Source organism: Budorcas taxicolor, chromosome 15, assembly GCF_023091745.1.
Source record: "Budorcas taxicolor isolate Tak-1 chromosome 15, Takin1.1, whole genome shotgun sequence".
Lineage (NCBI taxonomy): Eukaryota > Metazoa > Chordata > Mammalia > Artiodactyla > Bovidae > Budorcas > Budorcas taxicolor.
In genome coordinates, this window is record NC_068924.1 from 47,455,867 (window position 1) to 47,478,610 (window position 22,744).

The 22,744-nt window shown below is 41.5% G+C and overlaps 1 protein-coding gene across 1 annotated transcript; it reads left to right on the top strand.

Annotated features, from left to right (window-relative positions):
- The first annotated feature begins 14,568 nt into the window (after positions 1-14,568).
- On the top strand, positions 14,569-16,173 carry LOC128060480 (hemoglobin subunit epsilon-1-like). Its single transcript, XM_052652885.1, has 3 exons — positions 14,569-14,660; positions 14,777-14,999; positions 16,045-16,173. The coding sequence occupies exons 1-3, from the start codon at positions 14,569-14,571 to the stop codon at positions 16,171-16,173; spliced, it is 444 nt and encodes a 147-aa protein (XP_052508845.1).
- The last annotated feature ends 6,571 nt before the right edge of the window (positions 16,174-22,744 follow it).

Here is a 22,744-nt window from a genome sequence, read left to right on the forward strand (position 1 = left end):
AGCCCTTGGTATGAAATGGGTGGTAAAGATAAGTAGTATAGACAATTGTCCAGAAGACAAGAAGACAAAAGTCAGAAAAGAAAAGGAGGATAGCATAGGCCAAATCACTGATGAATAATGTGTTTGTGTATTCTGAGAAATTCAGGTAAACAGGAAAGACAATGGAAAAAAAAAAAAACAAAACTGCCTGGGATAGAATAGAATAGATAATAAATTTTGGTGTACACTGTGGAGGGCACTCTTAAAATTAAAAATTCACAAACAAGAATATACCATCTAGACATTACTCACGAGTTTTTGCACTGCTAATTGACAAAAAAAGTAAGGTGGTTTAACAGTTTAGAACATCATTTTGAAAGCAGACAGCCAGGACTGAAAAAAAAATTACTACTTATAAGCCCTGACATTGTGAAAAATCAGCTACCCTTGTCAGTTTGGTATATAATGTCATCTTTAAATGTCCCAGGGAAATGAAAAAAAAAAAAAAGTCTCAAGACAATTCCCTACTTTGACTTTTAACAAAAGTTAATGTCAGGTGAGAATTTAAAAAGAGTAAGTTGACTCATTTAACATCTCTTCCTAAATGCAAAAGATCTCAGGCTGAAATGGCAATATTGAAGAGTAAGGAACTTTGGAGCCTTCTTTTTAATGGATCTTAACAACAAGGAAACCATGCTAGCAGCATCCACGTTTAAAAGAAAATTGAATTGCTATGTACATCTGGAATCAACAAGTTAAAGAAAAGTTTCTCATTTTTAAGTCAAAGGTTTTAGGGGGGGTCAAATCAGAGATGAAATTGTGCTCTTCATTGTAGTGTGTGGACTTCTCATTGCAGTGTCTTCTCCTGGTGGAGCACATGCTCTTGGGTGCATGGGCTTAAGTAGTAACAGAGTGTGGACTTCAGTAGTCTGGTGCAGGCTGAGTAGCCAGGGTTGTCAGGTTTAGTTGCTTTGCAGCATGTGGAATATTCCCAGACCAGGGTCAAACCCATGTTCCTTGCTTTCGCAGGCAAATTCTTATCTACTGTACACCAAGCAAGTCCTAGGTCTCATGATTTTAAGATTCCACATAGTGCACATCCTCTTTACAGGGTTCTGTGGTTATGGACTGAGATATAAGGATGAAAGAGGGGGGCATGAAACAGGAACAGGAAAACATTGTTACCCATTTTAGGGTACCCACGGCATCTGCTGACAAAGGGCCTGTGACATGCTGGGCAGATCTGACTGGGGATGACACCAGGGAACGCCCGACTTTAGGAACCATCTCAGGCCTGTCTAGGCGCTGCTGCTCTCAGGGGAAAATGTCTTACTTTCTAGGCCTCTGATCAGCAGCCACGAAGTGCTGTCACTGTTCATGTCACTTTGGCTAAAATTTGAATGTGTGAACATGCTCCAGAGATATTTTCTGATTTTTCTACCTACCCACCCAGCATCTTCATTTTATTTTATTTATTTAATTTTGGCTGTCCTAGTCCTTCACTGATGCATGTAGGCTTTTTCTAGTAGCAGCAAGCAAGGGCTACTTTCCAGCTGTGGTGCTTAGGCCTCTCACTGTGATTTCTCTGGCTGCGGAGCACGGACTCCAGGGTACACAGGCTTCAGCAGCTGCGGTGCTTAGGCTCAGCAGTTGTGGCCCATGGGCTTAATTGCTCAGTGGCATGGAATCTTTCTGGACTTATCAGGGATTAAGCCTGTATCCCCTACATTGGCAGATGCTTTCTTAACCACAGGACCACCAGGGAGGTACAGTTATCCTCATTTTAGAGCAAGAATTCTGAGGCAGTTAGTGTGATGGACAAAGGAATTGACCAAACTCAACATAAAGACTCTTCTTGTCTGGCTTTCACATCCTTCCACACAGATACTCACATTCAGAAATTAGCACGTACAAGAGCATGTGCATGCATGCACGCTCATACACACACCAACAGCTCACAAATTCCACATCCTGTTAGAAAATCCACTTGGTGTTAAACATTTATTTACAGGTGGACCCCTTGCTACCACCTCCCTGGTGTAAGGCAATGTAATCTCCACCTGAATGCTTACTTCAGACTCCTAACTGATCATTCTACTGCTGCTCCTGACAGTGTCTTCCCAATATGGCAGTCAAAGCACACTGGTAAAAATGCAAATTGTGTATGGCAATCTCTTTGTTCAAAATTCTTTGGGATTTTCCTGTATCACTCATAATAAAGCCAAATTTCATACAATAACAATAGCTAATATTTATATTGGCACCTATAGACTTCCTCTGTGGCTCAGTGGTAAAGAATCCACCTGCAATGCAGAAGTCACAGGAGACTCAGGTTTGATATTTGGGTCAAGAAGATCCCTGGAGGAGAGCATGGCAACTCATTCCAGTATTCTTGCCTGGAGAACCCCATGGACAGAGGAGCCTAGTGGGCTACAGTCCATAGGGTCATAGAATAGGATGAGACTGAAGTGACTTAGTGCGCATGCATGCTTGTTGGCACCTATATATTTAAAAGGGCTTCCCTGATGGTGCTAATAGTAAAGAACACACCTGCCAATGAAGGAGACTCAGGTTCAGTCCCTGGGTTGGGAAGATCCTTTGGAGGAGGGCACGGCAACCCACTCCAGTATTCTTGTCAGGAGTATCTCATGGACAGAGGAGCTGGCAGGCTATAGTCCAGGTTGCAAACAGTTGGACATGACTGAGGTAACTTAGCATGCATGAACACATACCTAAGCACCCACCACTACATGCACACAAAAACATCAGTGGAGTAATGCCAAAAGAGGTAATGCCAATCAGCACTATTTCAGTTCAGTGCAGTTCAGTCGCTCAGTCATGTCTGACTTTCTGCGACCCCATGAATTCCAGCATGCCAGGCCTCCCTGTCCATCACCAACTCCTGGAGTTCACTCAGACTCATGTCCATCGAGTCGGTGATGCCATCCAGCCATCTCATCCTCTGTCGTCCCCTTCTCCTCCTGCCCCCAATCCCTCCCAGCATCAGGGTCTTTTCCAATGAGTCAACTCTTCACATGAGGTGGCCAAAGTACTGGAGTTTCAGCTTTAGCATCATACCTTCCAAAGAAATCCCAGGGCTGATCTCCTTCAGAATGGACTGGTTGGATCTCCTTGCAGTCCAAGGGACTCTCAAGAGTCTTCTCCAACACCACAGTTCAAAAGCATCAATTCTTCGCCGCTCAGCTTTCTTCACAGTCCAACTCTCACATCCAGACATGACCACAGGTAAAACCATAGCCTTGACTAGACGGACCTTAGTCAGCAAAGTAATGTCTGCTTTTGAATATGCTATCTAGATTGGTCATAACTTTTCTTCCAAGGAGTAAGTGTCTTTTCATTTCATGGCTGCAGTCACCATCTGCAGTGATTTTGGAGCTCCCCCCCCCCCAAAAGTCTGACATTGTTTGCACTGTTTCCCCATCTATTTCCCATGAAGTGATGTGACGTGGTCCATTGCAGCCGGCACGTTCAAGGTCAGGAGGGGTGGCGGTAAGGAGATACCCCTCGCTGAAGGTAAGGAGCAGCGGCTGTGCTTTGCTGGGGCAGCAGTGAAGAGATACCCCACGTCCAAGATAAGAAAAACCCACGTAAGCTGGTAAGTGTTGCGAGAGGGCATCAGAGGGCAGACACACTGAAACCATAATCACAGAAAACTAGCCAGTCTGATCACACAGATCACAGCCTGGTCTAACTAAATGAAACTAAGCCGTGTCCTGTGGGGCCACCAAGATGCGTGGGTCATGATGGAGAGGTCTGACAGAAAGTGGTCCACTGCAAAAGGGAATGGCAAACCACTTTAGTATTCTTGCCTTGAGAACCCATGAACAATATGAAAAGGCAAAATGAAAGGATACTGAAAGAGGAACTCCCCAGGTCAGTAGGTGCCCAGTATGCTACTGGAGATCAGTGGAGAAATAACTCCAGCACTATTTAGACCTCAGCAAACAGGGCCTTGATCAAATTAGTTAGTTTCAGAATGTGGCCCATTTGTTTGTAGGTTGAGATTGACTCTTGAAGACTTATTTTGGTCAAAATAAAAGGCACACAAGCCTAAAAATAGAAATCAATGTAATTGTTTATTAATTTACATTGGGATTTATAACATGAATTTTCATGTCTTTGTGAGTAATACATGCTTTCCTTATATCAATCAAGTAAAAGTAGAGGAAGCAAACTGTTACAAGGCAGGTAGCTGGATTCAGTCATGCCAAGATAGCATCTTGACAGTAAGTTCAGACATGGCTTATTCGTCCTCTTCATGGGAAAGATAGATATGGCCTGAACATAAATATTATGTGAGGTTCAATGTCTCTAGATTCTAAGTCAACAGAGCAAACTTCATTTTCCTATACTTCCCTGTTGTTCAGTTATCTAATGATTAACACACTTTTGACACATTGGAACATTCCAAAGATATAGTTAAGAGTTTCTGGCTTGGGAAGCATTCTTTTTCTTTCAGATGATTTTGAGTCTGTTTTTTTTTTTTGTATTTAAATTAGTTTTCATAACTTTTTAAACTAAGTTCATTGTTCAGTCCAGTTCAGTCGCTCAGTAGTGTCCAACTCTTTGTGACCCCATGAATCGCAGAACGCCAGGCCTCCCTGTCCATCACCAACTCCAAGAGTTCACCCAAGTTTATTGTTAATTGCAATTAAAATTAGAGTGAAATTTGTTCCTCTGGCTTTCAAGGTCTTGCATGTTATCTAGCCATTGTAGCCTTTATATTTTGACAGTACTCACCTATTTATCAGAAAAGGCAATGGCAACCCACTCCAGTACTCTTGCCTGGAAAATCCCATGGACGGAGGAGCCTAGTGGGCTGCCATCTATGGGGTCGCACAGAGTCGGGCATGACTGAGCGACTTCACTTTCACTTTTCACTTTCATGCATTGGAGAAGGAAATGTCAACCCTCTTCAGTGTTCTTGCCTGAAGAAGCCCAGGGACAGAGGAGCCTAGTGGGCTGCTGTCTATGGGGTTGCACAGAGTCGGACAAGACTGAAGCGACTTAGCAGCAGCAGCAGCAGCAGCAGCAGCACCTATTTATAAACATACACACACACATATATTTTACACAGGACATATTGACCAGACATTTTTGAACAGTTAACCATGCAAGACCCCCAAGCACAAACCCACAATCTTTCACTTATCTACTTGTATGGAACTAAAGACAGAGTCTTTGAAAGCAGTAAGAGAAGCACCCTGGCTTTCATTGTCTTTAGCTAGTCCTGTCCTTTGCCACTCCTCTCTTTGTTTCCTCCTGAGCGCTTATCTATGTTCACAGTTTCTGACCCACTGAACTATCTCCAGTGCAGGTCCACAGAAGAAGAAAACCACTGGATCTGTCTATCTCTGTTAATTAAAAACAAACCAAAGTAAAATAAATGGCCCACCCCCTTCTGAGCCCCAGAAACATGTGAACACTTAGAACAAGAAATAAGAGATGGAGGAGAAGAATAAGACAGAAGAGAAGAAGAAGGAGAAGGAGACAGGTAGGAGGAGGAAAAAGAAGAAGGGGGAAGGATAAAGGAAAGAAAAAAAAAAAAAACAGGTGCAGGAAATAATTGGTGGCACTAATGCCTGAATGGGCTAGAGTAGAAAGCAGGGTTACAGTAGCTTGTAGGTCTAGGGACCTAAGAAGCTTCCTTTCCCTCAGAGATATCTCAGACTCAGTAATATAGGGGCTGTGATAATTTGGCTTCAGAAAGAGCCCTTCTGAGATCAGAATTAGCAAAGGTTGAAAGGGGCTTGGGTCTTCCCCTGTGGTGCCAGCAATAAAGAACTCACCTGCCAATGCAGGAGACTTAAGAGCAACGGGTCTGAAGATCCCCTGGAGGAGAGCATGGCAATCACTTCAGTATTCTTGCTTGGAGAATCCCATGGACAGAGGAGCCTGGCAGGCTATAGTCCATAGGTTCACACAGATTCAGGCATGACTAAAGTGACATAGCATGGCACCGCGTGGAAAAGGACTTGGGAGAGGAGCAATTGCTAACTGCCCTCACTAGACCATATAATACAAAGGATCCTAGTTTCTCATAATTTCTCATAGTAGTTGATCTTGTTAATGGGTAGGATCTAAATGTAAGCATCACTGCTTTCATTTAAGTCCTGGTTAGTTACTAAACTTCAAATCTATTCTGTTTCAAATAGATTTCCTTTTTAAGAGCCATGCTATGTCTTCTTTCATAGATTACATTATGTATTTAAACTGGACATAAAACCCCTGGTAGTTCTCAAAAATTTAATCATAAAAATAAATGAAAGTAACAGGCTTCCCTCATAGCTCAGTTGATAAAGAATCTGCCTGCAATGCAGGAGACCCAGGTTCAATTCCTGGGTCGGGAAGATCAGCTGGAGAAGGGATAGGCTACTCACTCCAGTATTCTTGGGTTTCCCTTGTGGCTCAGCTGGTAAAGACTTTGCCGGCAGTGTGGGAGACCTGGGTTCAATCCCTGGGTGGTGAAGATCCCCTTAGAAGGGAAAGGCTACCCAATCCAATATTCTGGCCTGTAGTCCACGGGGACACAAAGAGTCAGACACAACTGAGCGAATTTCACTTTCTTTCACTTTTGCCTAAGGTAAAAAAAAGTCAATGAAGCCAAGAAAATAAAGTTATAAAATGGGAAAATGAGAAGTTTATGACTTTTCTAAGTTGCCAGATTTCAGATTTAACCTTCAAAGTTCATTATGTAGACAAGTGTGCAATAACTGGCTGGTTTTGATTTTCCATTCCCTCTTCCTAGTAGATTCCTCTTGCTTAATTAACATTCTCAGGCATCTCTGGCTATGCCTAAGTCACAGTGGTCCCAGAGGTCCCTTTCAAAGCATTGATGCCTGTGCTGTCAGCCACCAACATAAAGAAATCCCTCCTGGAATGGACCAAGCTGGGGTTCAGAGTCACCTTCAGTCTTTGTGGGAGCTGATGCAGAAGCCCTGTGTTTACAAAGCAGGAGTGTTGCCTGGCTAGGAGTTGCACCTGTTCTTTAGTTCATTGCTATTATTAATATAACAAAAGATGTTCATTGGCTTAGTGCCTGGCAGCCATTACAATTTCCAGCTACTAGTGGTATCCAGGGGCTTCCCTGGTGGCTTAAGTAGCAATACAGGAGACCTGGGTTCAACCCCTGGGTTGGGGAGATCCTCTGGAGAAGGAAATGGCAATCCATACCCATATTCTTGCCTGGAGAATCCCCATGGACAGAGGATCCTGGCAGGCTGCAGTCCATGGGATTGCAAACAGCTGAACAGGACTGAGTGATTAAGAACAGTGGTATCCAGTTTATTCTAGGCTAATACAACACTTAATAGGAAATTTGATCTTATCTATTTCTATGATAAAAAGACAAATTCAGATTATAATGAAAGCAGACTAATTTATAGCCTCTCTAATCAAGAATACTAAGCAGCCTTTTTTGTATCTTCAATTTTCCAATTTTAAAGATGAAAATAGAAAACCGCATTTGTGATGAAGAGTAACTTGTGAAGTACTTTTTTGCTCAGCTAATAGTATGAAAAAAAATGTAGTGGAATCAAAGATCTATTTTTATCTCTTAAAATTTATAATTTATATAATTCTCCATGCTAATAGCACCTAAGGATAATACAATATTTGACTTAAAGGATTAGTATATATGTCATATTTAGCTGCTGCTGCTGCTGCTGCAGCTAAGTCGCTTCAGTTGTGTCCGACTCTGTGCGACCCTATAGACGGCAGCCCACCAAGCTCCCCCATCCCTGGGATTCTCTAGGCAAGAATACTGGAGTGGGTTGCCATTTCCTTCTCCAATGCATGAAAGTGAAAAGTGAAAGTGAATTCGCTCAGTCGTGTCCGACCCTCAGCGACCCCATGAACTGCAGCCTTCCAGGCCCCTCCATCCATGAGATTTTCCAGGCAAGAGTACTGGAGTGGGGTGCCATTGCCTCCTCCACGTATTTAGCTAGCAAGGTTTAATAAAATATTTTTACTTTTCCGTGCTAAAAAGAGGCATCTTATATTTCTTAGAATCCTGAAGAGCATTTACCAAAGTACAAATGATAAAAAATATAAAAGAGGCAAGAACAATCTTTGTCAAATTTTAAAATGTCTTTTAAAAAGTCTTTTTAATTTAAACACCTTTAGGTATAATATTTTTATTTTATTAATTTTAATTTGGACTTGGAACAACAGACTGGTTCCAAATAGGAAAAGGAGTACGTCAAGGCTGCATATTGTCACCCTGCTTATTTAACTTCTATGCAGAGTACATCATGAGAAATGCTGGGCTGAAAGAAGCACAAGCTGGAATCAAGATTGCTGGGAGAAATATCAATCACCTCAGATATGCAGATGACACCACCCTTATGGCAGAAGGTGAAGAGGAACTAAAAAGCCTCTTGATGAAACTGAAAAAGAGCAAAAAAGTTGGCTTAAAGCTCAACATTCAGGAAATGAAGATCATGGCATCTGGTCCCATCACTTCATGGGAAATAGATGGGGAAACAGTGTCAGACTTTATTTTTTTGGGCTCCAAAATCACTGCAGATGGTGATTGCAGCCATGAAATTAAAAGACACTCACTCCTTGGAAGCAAAGTTATGACCAACCTAGATAGCATATTCAAAAGCAGAGACATTACTTTGCCAACAAAGGTCCATCTAGTTAAGGCTATGGTTTTTCCAGTAGTCATGTATGGATGTGAGAGTTGGCCTGTGAAGAAAGCTGAGTGCCGAAGAACTGATGCATTTAAACTGTTGTGTTGGAGAAGACTCTTGAGAGTTCCTTGGACTGCAAGGAGATCCAACCAGTCCATCCTAAAGAAGATCAGACCTGGGTGTTCATTGGAAGGAATGATGCTAAAGCTGAAACTCCAGTACTTTGGCCACCTCATGTGAAGAGTTGACTCATTGGAAAAGACCCTGATGCTGGGAGGGATTGGGGGCAGGAGGAGAAGGGGACGAGAGAGGATGAGATGGCTGGATGGCATCACTGATTTGATGGACATGAGTCTGAGTGAACTCCAGGAGTTGGTGATGGACAGGGAGGCCTGGCATGCTGCAATTCATGGGGTCGCAGAGTCAGACACGACTGAGTGACTGAACTGAATTTTAATTTATAGGCAATAAGTTATAATCTTAGTTTTTTCTGACCATTTAATTTTTCTATCATAAAGATAGATATCATGCATAATCATATCACTTATCTCTCTAAACTTTGGATTTTTCACCTGGGAAAAAGAGACAATAATCATGGTACTTCATAGAAGAAATAAGTAAAATATTTAAAAATGGACAACTGAGATAATAGCTTGAATCAGCAAGCACCTAAGTAAAAATCAAACTCTATTCAGGCTATGTGACTTCAGAATCAGAATTCATAAGCCTTTACCAAGCTATAGGCATGCTGCCTTTTAAGCCTATAACCTTTCTTAAAGCCCGTTTCCACAACCTTTAGTAATAAGAAAGCAAGAGATGGATCAGATCCTTAGAGGCAAGCCAGTTCTGTTCCCAAAGGCAGTTTCTGGAGAGGGATATAGAACCCTGAAGTGGGTATGAGGGAGGAGAGGGACCAGCCTCACATCCTGAATTTAAAAGAAGACTGGTGTCCACACTCTGAAAAGTGAATGGGATGTACTCAAAGTGTCTGCTTCAGGTGGGGTTTCTTTCCCCAACTCTTGGTCTAATATAATCTGTTTCTTATTCCCTGGGCTTTGACAATGTCTGATCCTGATATCAAAGGTCTAAGGAGTCACTGTCCTCATACTATGGATCTATAGAAATTTGCCTTGGAATCCTGAGTCTACTAATTAATATATCAAATGTAATTCAAAGAGATACATGCACTGCTATGTTTGAAGTAGCATTATTTACAATCGACAAGTAAGCAATCTAAATGTCTGTCAACACATGAATAGATAAAGAATATGTGTGTGTATGTGTATGTGTGTTGTGTGCTGTGCTTAGCTGCTTGGTTGTGTCCATCTCTTGCAACCCCATGGACTGTAGCCCACCAGGCTCCTTTGTTCATGGGGATTCTCCAGGGAAGAATACTGAATTGGATTGCCATACCCTTCTCCAGGGATCCTCCCAACACAGGGATCAAACCCAGGTCTCGCACATTGCAGGTGGATTCTTTACCATCTAAGTCACCAGGGAAGCCCTGTATATATATATATATAATGTGTGTGTGTGTGTGTGTGTGTGTGTGTGTGTGTGTGTGTGTGTACTATTGTTCTTTACTCACTAAGTTGTGTCTGATTCTTTAGCAACCCTATGGACTGTAGCCAGCCAGACTCTTCTGTCCTTGGGATTCCCCAGGCAGGCATGGGTTGTCACTTCCTTCTCCAGGAGATCTTCCTGACCCAGGGATCATACTTATATCTCCTGCACTGGCAGGTGGATTCTTTACCACTGAGCCACCAGAAAAGTCCCCCAAAAGATGATACAAATGCACTTATATACAAAAGAGTAATAGTCCTGCAGACAATAAACTTATGGTTACCAAAGGGGAAAGGTGAGCAAGGGATAAATTAGAAGGTTGGGATTAACATAAACACACTGCTGCTGCTGCTGCTGCTGCTGCTAAGTCGCTTCAGTCATGTCTGGCTCTATGCGACCCCATAGACTGGACTATGCAGCTCACCAGGCTCTGCCGTCCCTGGGATTCTCAGGCAAGAACACTGGAGTGGGTTGCCATTTCTTTCTCCAATACATGAAAGTGAAAAGTAAAAGTGAAGTCACTCAGCCGTGTCCAACTCTTAGCAACCCCATGGACTGCAATGCACCAGGCTCCTCTATCCATGAGACTTTCCAGACAGGAGTACTGGAGTGGGGTGCCATTGCCTTCTCCATAAACACCCTACTATATATTAAATAGATGAACTTACTGCATAGCACAGGGAACTATATGCAATATTTTGTAATAGACTATAAGGGAAAATAATCTGAAATATATATATATATTGAATATAAATATTAAATATAAATAAATATTGAATATATACATATATATGTATATATATATAAACATTAAGTCCCCTCTATATGAATGAGTTCAATTCTGTGGGTCCAATCCTAGGTCCAACAAAGTTAGCCTAGGTACCGAACTAACAAGGCTTTCTTGGTGGCTCAAGCTATAAAGAATCCACACGCAATCCAGGAGATGCAAGAGACACAGGTTCAATCCCTGGGTTAGAAAGATCCCCTGGAAAAGGAAATGGCAACCCACTCCACTATTCTTGCTGGGAAAATCTCATGGATAGAGGAACCTGGCAGGTTACAGTTCACAGGGTCGCAAGGAGTTGGACATGACTGAGCATGCACTCAGTCAAAGACATAATCAGCTAATATAAGCAGACATATAGCACAATGTGTAATGTGTTTAGACAAATAACATAAAAAACAAATACAAAAAATAAAGAAAACATTTTTGATCTTAAAGTATACTATCTCAAAAACTACAGTAATATAGCACAGCAGCTGGCAAGCAAGGGCTTGCATTGAGTGAACAGGCAAGAAGAGTTACTGGCTAGAAGGAGAAGAGATGCGAGATGGTAGAGCTGGAGGATCATCAGCAATAGGAGATGGAGAGCAAGCTGCAATCTCACTCACAACTGAAGCTGATGGAACACATGGCCACATCTTTGAAAGTTTGCAACTTGAAGGTTCATACATAGGGGCTTACTGTGTAACTGAATCACTTCGTTGAACACCTGAAACTAGCATAACATTGTGAACCAAATCCAGGAAAAAAAATACTCTTATTCACACAAGGGCTGTTCTTCACAGTGTAGACAGACATTTCTTGTCCTTTCATTGGTCTTCTATTTCAGTGATAAAATATCTGCTCTCTTGACCTAGAATTGTGTCATCCTAGGTTTGAGCTATTTCAAATCCTAAAAGACGATGTTGTGACAGTGCTGTGCTCAATATGCCAGGAAATGTGGAAAACTCAGCAGTGGCTACAGGACTGGAAAGGTCAGTTTTCATTCCAATCCCAAGGAAAGACAAGGCCAAACAATGTTCAAACTACCACACAATTGCACTCATCTCACATGCTAGCAAACCAAAATTCTCCAAGCCAGGCTTCAGCAGTACATGAACTGTGAGTTTCCAGATATTTAAGTTGGATTTAGAAAAGGCAGAGGAACCAGAGATCAAATTGCCAACATCTGTTCGATCATCAAAAAAGCAAGAAAGTTCCAAAAAAAATCTGGTTTTGCTTTATTGACTACACCAAAGCCTTTGACTGTGTGGATCATAACAAACTGTGGAATATTATTCAAGAGATGGGAATACCAGGCCACCTGCCTGCCTCCTGAGAAATCTGTATGCAGGTCAGGAAGCAGCAATTAGAACTAGACATGGAACAGCTGACTGGTCCCAAATCAGGAAAGCAGTACATAAAACAGTACATAAAGCAGTGTCCTCTCCCTCCTTATTTAACTTACGCAGAGTACATCATGTGAAATGCCAGGCTGGATGAACCACAAGCTGGAATCAAGGATGCTGGAAAAAATATCAGTAACCTTAGATATGCAGATGACACCACCCTTATGGCAGAAAGCGAAAAGGAGCTAAAGAGTCTCTTGATGAAAGTGAAAGAGGACAGTGAAAAAGTTGGCTTAAACCTCAATATTCAGAAAACTAAGATCATGGCCTCTGGTTACATCATTTCATGGCAAATAAATGGGGAAACAACGGAAACAGTGTGAGACTTTATTTTTTTGAACTACAAAATCACTGCCGATGGTGACAGCAGCCATGAAATTAAAAGACCCTTGCTCCTTGGAAGAAAAGCTATGACGAACCTAGATAGCATATTAAAAAGTAGAGATATTACTTTATGAAGAAGGATCCATCTAGTTAAAGCTATGATTTTTCCAGTAGTAATGTATGGATGTGAGAGCTGGACTTAAAGAAAGCTGAGTGCTGAAGAATTGATGTTTTGAACTACGAAGAAGACTCTTGAAAGTCCCTTGGGCTTTGAGGAGATCCAACCAGTCCATCATAAAGAAAATCAGTCTTGAATATTTATTGGAAGGACTGATGCTGAAGTTGAAACTCCAATACTTTGACCACCTTATGCGAAGAGTCAACTCCTTGGAAAAGACCCTGATGCTGGGAAAGATTGAAGGCAGGAGGAGAAGGGGACAACAGAGGATGAGATGGTTGGATGGCATCCCTGACACTATGGACATGAGTTTGAGTACGTTCCAGGAGTTGGTGATGGATAGGGAAGCCTGGCATCCTGCAGTCCATGGGGTTGCAAACAGTCGAACACACCTGAGAAACTGAGCTAACTGACTGAGGTTAGGTAGTCTATCCCAGGGTGTCTTTTTTATTTTTCTTAAGGAAGGGGTAAGTTTAGAAATACTTATAAAGGTCACAGCCCAGCAAAACTGATCCACTAAAGACTGATTTTTAATTATACAGTTATAGGCTGCTTTTCCTCCACCATTCCTTACCATATCAACAGGACTCCAGTAAAATAACAGTGGGTTGCAGATGAAAAAGTTGTAAGGTACAGACTCCATTTCTTGATGACGGTGTGTTCTTAGGGAGCCTACAGACAACAGGGACATCAAAATACAAAACAAAACAAGGGCACTAGAGAAATTTGAAGTCTCCATCACTGATGGATTCAACAAACATTAAACATACTCCAACTCCTAGCCTCTCATATCAATTCATTTATTCCTCAGTGTGATCACAAGTCCTGGTTTTAAATAATTTCAGACTACTTAGCTGCCTCCTTGGTATAAATAAGAAGAGAAAATCAAGAAGAAAACTCAGGGCAATGTCTCCAGAGGACAATTTCTCTTGTTGTCACAGAGAAATGAACAGAGTTCCCTGGAAGCACAGGATGCAAGCTTATTCTGCCTGTTCTCTCTATGAAATAACCTTTGGATATTTAAATTTGGGATTGAGCACTTAGATCTATTGTAGATCCCTTGCATTTCCATTCAGCTTCATGAAGTAACCATAAATGTGTGTTTTGTTTGTTTGTTTGTTTTTCTTCCTTGGAAAACTAAAATCCAGAGCTTGGCTATAATTCACTCCTCAAGAGAACTAGAACTGATTGAGTTTCTTGTCTACAATAATATCTTTTATCTTGAGCATGTTTTTGTCCTTGTCACCATCTCACCATCCTTAAACAATACTAAAATGGTTAGAATAGAACTCCTTCCTAGTCTGATGCTTAGCTACACTCCATGGATCATTCTGGGAGAAGGAGAATGGGAGAGAAGGATGCCATTGTGGAGGATGACATGGGAAGAGCTGAGGGGAAAAATGGGGAATGAGTGGAAAACAGTATTTAGGATAGAGGAGGATCTAACAAAGGAAGGATGTCTCAGGAACCAGCACGTTATCACACACTCAATATACATCTTCCTTGCTGACCATCAGCTGACCTGACTCCACCCCTGAGGGACACAGCCTAACCTTGACCAATGACTTCAAAGGACAAGGGGGAGCAGGGAGCAGAAGTTCAGCAGTAAAGAATAAAAGGCCACAGCATCCAGCAGCAGCACAGACTTGCTTCTGATGCTTCTGTGATCACCTGTAAGCTCCACGACTTGACATCATGGTGTATTTCACTGCTGAGGAGAAAGCTGCTATCACTGGCCTGTGGGGCAAAGTCAATGTGGAAGAGGCTGGAGGCGAGGCTCTGGGCAGGTAGGAAGTAGACTTCATGGGGGAGGATGGTGAATATGAACCTGGCAAATTGACCAGCAAATTCTTCAAAAATTTCAAGTCCCTGATTTTCCATCTACTGTGTTTCCATCTCATAGGCTCCTGGTCATCTACCCCTGGACCCAGAGATTCTTTGACAGCTTTGGCAACCTGTCCTCTGCCTCTGCCATAATGGGAAACCCCACGGCCAAGGCTCATGGCAAGGAGGTGCTGACTTCATCCAGAGAAGCTATTAAAAACTTGAACAACCTCAAAGATGCCTTCGCTAAGCTGAGTGAGCTGCACTGTGACAAGTTGCACGTGGATCCTGAGAACTTCAGGGTGAGTTCAGGAAGTGTTCGTGAGTTCCCTTTTGCTTTGTACCTTGGAATAATAATGGAAATTGAGTGTTTTATTGGAAAGACTAGTAAAGATCTCAGAAATTGTAGATCAAACTAGGTGTTAGAAGGACAGACTTCCAGTGGGCATACCGAGCCCACCTTGATTCAGGACTAGTGACATAAAGAGCTATGGGCAGCCTTACTGTGCATGCATGGTAAGTCACTTCAGGTGTCAGATTCTTTGTGACCCCATGGCTGTAGCCCACCAGGCTCCTCTGTCCGTGGGATTCTCCAGGCAAGAATACAGGAATGTGTTGCCATTTCTTTTTCTAGGGGATCTTCCCGACTCAGGGATCAAATCTGTATCTCTTACATCTTCTGCATCAGCACGCAGGTTCTTTATCATTAATGTCGCAGTGAAGAGGCTTAATTTTTCTTTAAAATTTTCTGGAACTTCTGTCAGAACTGGATGTATTTACCCCAGAGAATATCAAAGGATAGCATATTTGTTCAAGGAGAAATAAAATCTGACTTTTGATAGATGAAGTCCAACCTCAAGGAAGGAGAAATATCTATGTGATTCCTGATGACTGAAGTTTAGGAAGACATTTGGGAGAATAATTTTTAGACCATTCATCCCAAAGAAAAATAGATTAATTCTCTACTAAATTACCCATCCATATAATGACTAAGTGGAGGCTTATTGCTGCATTTGTTGGAGGCTTTACTAAACTCATTCTAGGAACCCATGCAACCCTGAAACCTATGAATATAAAAATTAGAGAGAGGGAGAGAGGCAAATAAAAATAGTGCAATAGGATAGAGGCAGAGGATATAGATAGACAAATGTTGAATGGAGGGCTCTTAGAATTTAAATTAAATGGAAGGACAAGCTCATCTGAGTTTATTGTATAGGTACAACCCATGGAGCAGTTTAAGATGTGGCCTTGGGAGTGGGTATAGGTACTAAGTCATTATTTTCTTCAACTCTTTTAGGAAACTTCTACTTGGCATACTTAATTGTCATTCTGTCTCTCACCCAATAGCTCCTGGGCGATGTGACTGTCATTGTTCTGGCTACTCACTCTGGCAGAGAATGCACCCCTGACGTGCACGCTGCCTGGCAGAAGCTGGTGTCTGGTGTTGCCACTGCTCTGGCCCACAAATACCACTGAATCCTCTTTTCAATTCACCATTTGTGTCCCCAGTGCTTTCCTTCTGCCCACAGGGACTGGGGTTTGGCCTTGAGAGCCCAGCTTCTGTTTAATAAAGTACATTCTATTCAGGGATCAAAAATTAACATTGTATCTTCTCTATCACTTCATCTTATGCTAAAGGAGAAATGGTTCATTAGCTGAAAGATGGGGAGAAACATAGCAAGAAGTAACAGTCCTTTGAGAAGCATTGGGAAATTCATTAGTGGAAGACAACATTCTGGTAGGGTTCAGGATGCTTGAGAGAAAGTCAAGGTGGAGAAAGAAGTTTTCTGTGGTTGGAAATGTTTATTCTGCGGTTGAGGACTGACTGCCACAGGGCAGTGTGGCAAAAACTTACTGTAGCAGGAAGGCAGATGTAGTAAGTGGTGTCTGAGAGACAACAAGATAGATTTATGGTACATGCCAGAGAGTTTGCAGAAAAAAATAAAAGCTTTGTAAGGATTCATTATCTAGACTTGGGTTACTTTTTCAATTTGCTCTAACGTACATTTTGAGTCAACTAAGTTATCATATATCTTATGAGACTGAATTGGAGATAAGATCAGTTGAAGGGTGGCTGAGAATTTTCAAAAAATCTCCATGAACTAACAATAGCTTACCCTTTTCTAAAGGATTTCACTGTTTCCTTACAAAGCCACAGCTAAGACACTTGAAATCATCCTACATCATATTCTGATTGAATGTAATATGTAGTAAAGTAAAATTAGAGTTAGAATAGTATATGAATTCGGATGAACGGGGGGATGACCAAGACTTCATGTAGGAGATAAGATACTAAGTCTCATAGTCTAAAATTAGCCAGCCAGAGCTTGGCAACATGCATGAAAACGGCTCTCTGGAAGTGGAAGAGAGAGTAAGACATAGGTAGAGGATTAGGAAAGACTAGATAATAGAAGTCTTTGAACATAAAAATAAAAGTTATTACTTTGATAGTAGTAAGAGTAAATGATAAGTATTCTTAGTTTTAAATGACTCAAGGAGTAGGATTTGGAGGGAGCAAGTAATCTGCTTATTTCACACAAAATGAATTGAAAATTGCAGAGACTAGACATGAATGCTAATTGAGGAGAATAGACATAATGGACTCAATCCAAGAAGAGCAGTATGTTTATTTGTGTCTGACTTTTTGTGACTGTATGGACTATAGTCCACCAGGCTCTTCTATCTGTGGGATTTTCCTGGCAAGAATGCTGGAACTCGTTGCCATTTCCTCTCCAGGGGATCTTCCTGACCCAGTGATGGAACTTTCATCTCCTGCTTGGCAGGCAGATTCTTTACCGCTGACTTCTGGGGAAGCCCTGGAAGAAGATCAAGGAGGTCTGCAAAAAGTGAAGGATGAGGAAGAGGAGAGTGAAGAGGACATATTTTCTGATTGACTGGGGTGGATGAGAAAGAAGAGTGATGAGAAAACTCACAGCCTGGCTCTAACAAGAAGAGAAGCTCTAACTTAATTATTCTTTAGTATGTCACTGCCAGATTGCTCACGGAATCATGAGCTCCAGGCTTTGAGTCAAACTGTACTCTTGAGGATTGGCAAGTTTAACTCTATGAGGCATTCAGTTCATTACTTCCATACATTAATTACAATCAGTTCAGTTCAGTTCATTCGCTCAGTCATGTCCAACTCTTTGTGGCCCCATGGACTGCAGCAGGCCAGGCCTCCCTGTACCTCACCAACTCTCAGAGTTTACTCAAACTCATGTCCGTTGAATCGGTGATGCCATCCATCCATCTCATCCTCTGTCAGTATCTTCTCCTCCTGCCTTCAGTCTTTCCCAGAATCAGGGTCTTTTCAAATGAGTCAATATGTCTTGTGAATTACCTTCTAATTTGACCCTTTGTGTTCACAATGGTGGTAAAAGAACAGTGATTCTATTGTTGCAGACTGTCAACACACTGGTCTGTTTGTGCTCCCTTGCCTATTTATTTATTTGACTGCATTGGATCTTAGTAATGGGTGGAAAATCTTTGTTGCATCATTTGAGCTCTATAGTTACATCTCTGAGTTTATTTGCCCCACAGCATCTGGCATCCTAGTTGCCCAAATAGAGATTGAATTAATGTTCCCTTCATTGTAAGATGAATTCCTATCCAGGGGACCACCAAGAAAGTTACCCATTGCCTCTTAAAATGCCCCTAAATAAAGTAAAGAAAGGCTCTCTGTGACATGAAATCTTCTCATACAGTCAGTCAACGATTGAGAGCAATGTACTTTTTAAAATCAATCGATCTCTTTTTCATCCTTCTTGCCTCTCAACTATTATTCTTACTCTGAATATCAAGGGGTCAGGGATGGTGATGGTGAAGGGTCAAACAGAAGATACATTCTTCAACCCTTAGTGATCTAGGTTTAGATCTAGATTTTGCCAGTTCAGGACAATTGAACTGAAAACAAAAACATAATTTACACACACATGTATATGCATATATTCAGGTCTAGAGGGCTCAAATCTTTAATAGATGAAAAGATGTCTAATTGTTGATAGACCATAAAAGTCGGCTGAGAAAAATAATGTGATAACATAATTATCTGGGATTATTAATCTAAGTAAGAGTCAGAGGGTTTAGATATTGTCATTACCAGGTTTAAAATCCTATAATGACTTCTTATTCCTCATCACTGAGGAGAAGTTCTAAATTATTAGGTTAATGCTTTCTCTACAATGGTATTTTCTGCCATTCTCACTTTTACTATTTTCATCTCAAACAGCCCATCACTCATATCGCTAGCATACCAGACATTTGTTTTACCTTCCTTAGAGATTTGGATCCACTATCCCAACTTTCAGGACCTCTATACCAATACTCTCCATTGACAGATCCCTTCTTTTCATTCTGGGCTGCCTCAACTATGATCTTCTTAGAGTGACTTATTCCTGATGGAATTGTGTCCCTCTCTCATTATGTCCAGATATTAATTTCCTTCATAACAAATTATAATAGCTGAAATTATTTGTTGATGGGTTTACTTATTCATTTTCTGTATCTTCTACCCCAAAATTAGATTCTTCTTTGTCTATCTTAAATCTCCACTACATAGAACAATTATAATACAAAGTAGTTATTGAATGTACATTTGAGGACCCATGGGAATGAAAGCTTGAAAAAACATTATAGTTAATTTTATTTGATGTAAGAAACATAATGTTTGATCAGCTGTCCTGAGACGGAATGTGTTTCTCAGAGTACCGTCAAGGACCCTTGCCTGGCCTTTCCCCGGTGTTGTCATTTGTACTAATGGGAGCCAGCTCTAAGACTTTAGAATCTGCTGCTTTGGTTTGAATTTGAGCATCCTGCTAGCTCTACAATTTGAGATGCGTCACTTAATATCTTAATCCCTCATTAACTGATAGTGTTTATCTACGTTTATTTTTTAAAGAATTAAATATATTAATATATCCAACATCTTTAGTTCACTACTTGTGACATAAGCTCTCTTTATCTCTTTCTCTAAAAATAATTGACTGTATCTATAACGTCTATCTTTTAGCAGTAGTATTATGTTACTATAAACTTAATCTGCATTATATATATGTATTCATAAATATATGTGATCTTTTGTTTCTAATAATAATGCTTTTTTAAAAATTTAGCTATAAGGATAGTTATCATTATTGAAACTGATTGAGCTTTGGTGGAAATAAAATATTATTTGGTGAGGAAATGGAAAATTCAAAGCCTGAATTTGAGAAATCAGCAGGACAGGTCTAGAGGAAAGAGAAGAGATGAGTTCAAAAACAGAGGGATGGTAAGGAAGCAAGGATAGCTGTGGGAGGTGAAACATTTGGAAGTATTTAGGTTGAAAGGAAAGAAATTCCAGAAGACTGAACTAAGACAAAGAGGTAATGCATTAGGGACTAAAGACTGCTTTCAGAAGGCTAGCTGTGTTTGTTTGGACTTAGTTTACTTTTAGAAGAAACCTATATAGGGATGAGGAAAGTGTCTACTGGAAAGTGTAATTGTATGAAAGGAACTGTGCCTTTGTTATTTTTCACTTTTCCTCCCCTGGAGGCAGAAAAAAACATTGCCAAGGAGAAATGTCTATGCAGCATATGCTGGCTCTATATAGGAAAGTATCTAGAGTTCACAAATATATTGCTGCTGCTGCTGCTGCTGCTAAGTCGATTCAGTCGTGCCCAACTCTGTGTGACCCCATAGACGACAGCCCACCAGGCTCCCCCATCTCTGGGATTCTCGAGGCAAGAACGCTGGAGTGGGTTGCCATTTCCTTCTCCAATGCATGAAAGTGAAAAGTGAAAGTGAAGTTACTCAGTCGTCTCCGACTCTTAGCGACCCCATGGACTGCAGCCTACCAGGCTTCTCCATCCATGGGATTTTCCAGGCAAGAGTAGCAAGAATACTGGAGTGGGTTGCCATTGCCTTCTCCGAATATATTGCTAAGGCTATTCATACATTATGGCTTCCCTGGTGGCTAGGATGGTAAAAAATCCGCCCTTAATGTGGGAGACCTGGGTTCCATCCCTGGGTTGGGAAGCTCTCCTGAAGGATGGCCTGGCAACCCGCTTCAGCATTCTTGCCTGGAGAATCCCCATGGAGGGAGGAGCCTGGCAGACTGCAGTCCATGCAATCGGACATGACTTGACTAAGTATACAGCACATTCATACACTGGCTGAGCATTTATACAAAATTGTTTCTAGACAGCTATTTCAAGTTTACACCCTATAAATCCAGAAGTGGGGTGAAGTGTCTCTGAGGGAGGAAAACAGCTGGAACATGTGGGCTGGAGTGAGTACAATAATAAAACTGAGTGTTTATTTTTAAAACCACAAAATATGATGTTGATGGTGCTAGGAAGATAGAAGGGTGGAAACCATGGTCAAGTCCTAGTCTAGCAAGGGGAACAAACTAGCTGTGCTCAGAGACAAGGCAAGGCCCCAGGCTTTGCGGGAAGTTGATACCACTCAGTTCAAAATGGGAGCAGAGAGGTCAGTCTGGAACTCTCTGCTCACTGTGCACATCTTTGATCTCTCTCACCTCCACAGATCCTGGAAATTGTGCTAGTGATTGTCTAGCAAACCATTCTGATACAGAATTAACCCCCCAGTGCAGGCTGCCTGGAAGATAATAGTGACTGGACTGGTGAACACGCTGGCCCACAAGTATCACTGAAGGCCCTGCCCAGTAGTAGAGTGTCACCAAGGAAAAGCTTTATTGAATTAATAATAATAATAACAACAGCAACAAGAAGAGTAGCAGTAGCAGTAACACTCTGCTAAGAGTTCTTTTCAGGATAATTGTCCTAGGGAAGGTTTTCACATGTGCTTTTAAATATGTGAAAACTTTAGGGATTCTATGTTGAACTGTATTTGGGAGGAGGTTGGGGGGCCTCACCATTCAGTTTTTGCATGAAGTAGAAATTTCTGCAGGAAAATTTAAAACAGAACACCAAAGGGATGTGGTTGGGACATACACTTGGGAGAAATACATACTCGTGAGTTTTTCCAGTTAAAGATATAGGAACGTTCAGGTGGGAGGAGAAGGGTATCAGGGAACAAGAACGCCTCAGGATCAGATGGTTAAGTGGGTCTCAAAAAAGACTTAAGTGAATATAAAGGTTCTGAATGGAGGTAGAGTACCAAAGTGGAGATTCTTTACAGGAAAATTAGCCCAGGTCTTAAGATGGCAATGTCCAAGTAAGGATGTCATTCCATTCTAAGAACACAGCTTCTAAAAGCAGCTGGCTTGTCTCAGCCCTTGTGAAGAGAGATTCGGATGGGAGGGGTTGGAGGTCAGAGCAGGGAATACCTCTTTTCAAAGTCAACTTCAAAGAACTGCACATGGGCTTTATTAAAGAACTGTCTGGTTAAAGTGAAGAGAGCTGCCTAGGAAGGCTTTTTTTTTTAATTTTAAATGTTTATTTGTATTTATTTATTTGGATGTGCCAGGTCTTAGCTGTGGCAGGCAGGATCTTCGACTTTGCAGCATGTAGGAACTTTAAATGTGGCATGTAGGATCTAGTTTCCTGACCAGGGATGGAGCCTGGTGCGCCTGCATTTCTTGTCGGGAATCTTAGCCACTAGACCACCAGGGAGGGAATGTTAAATTAATTTTTACATTGCACGTATGGAGACACACATGAGCAGGCTGGCTACAGCAGTTCAAGGAAGAGAGACCTTTGTAAACTGCTCAGAGAGAGGGACTGTCTAAAGAGTGTGAGAGAAAATCAGGAATGAGAGGTGACTTCCAAATCATTGCCTGCTTTGCTGAAAAGATGGGCAGTTATTCCCCAACATTCAGAGCTGCAGAAGCCCCTGAGTCTGGGGCCTTGCAGAGGGCATATACTCCGCTGAAGATGGACATCAGGGCTAGAGATAGAAAGTACCCAGAGCCAACCCTGCAGGCCAGACACACCCCAGCTGAGTGTGAGAGAGATTCCTGACGTGGTCATAGTTTCCTCTCCTTTCTTTTATTTCTCTGACCTCTTTTCTTGAAGCAAATCCTTTTGACAGCAATCCAAACTATGTTCTTTATATCTCTGTACCGAAGTGCTCACATAAATCAGTGCTC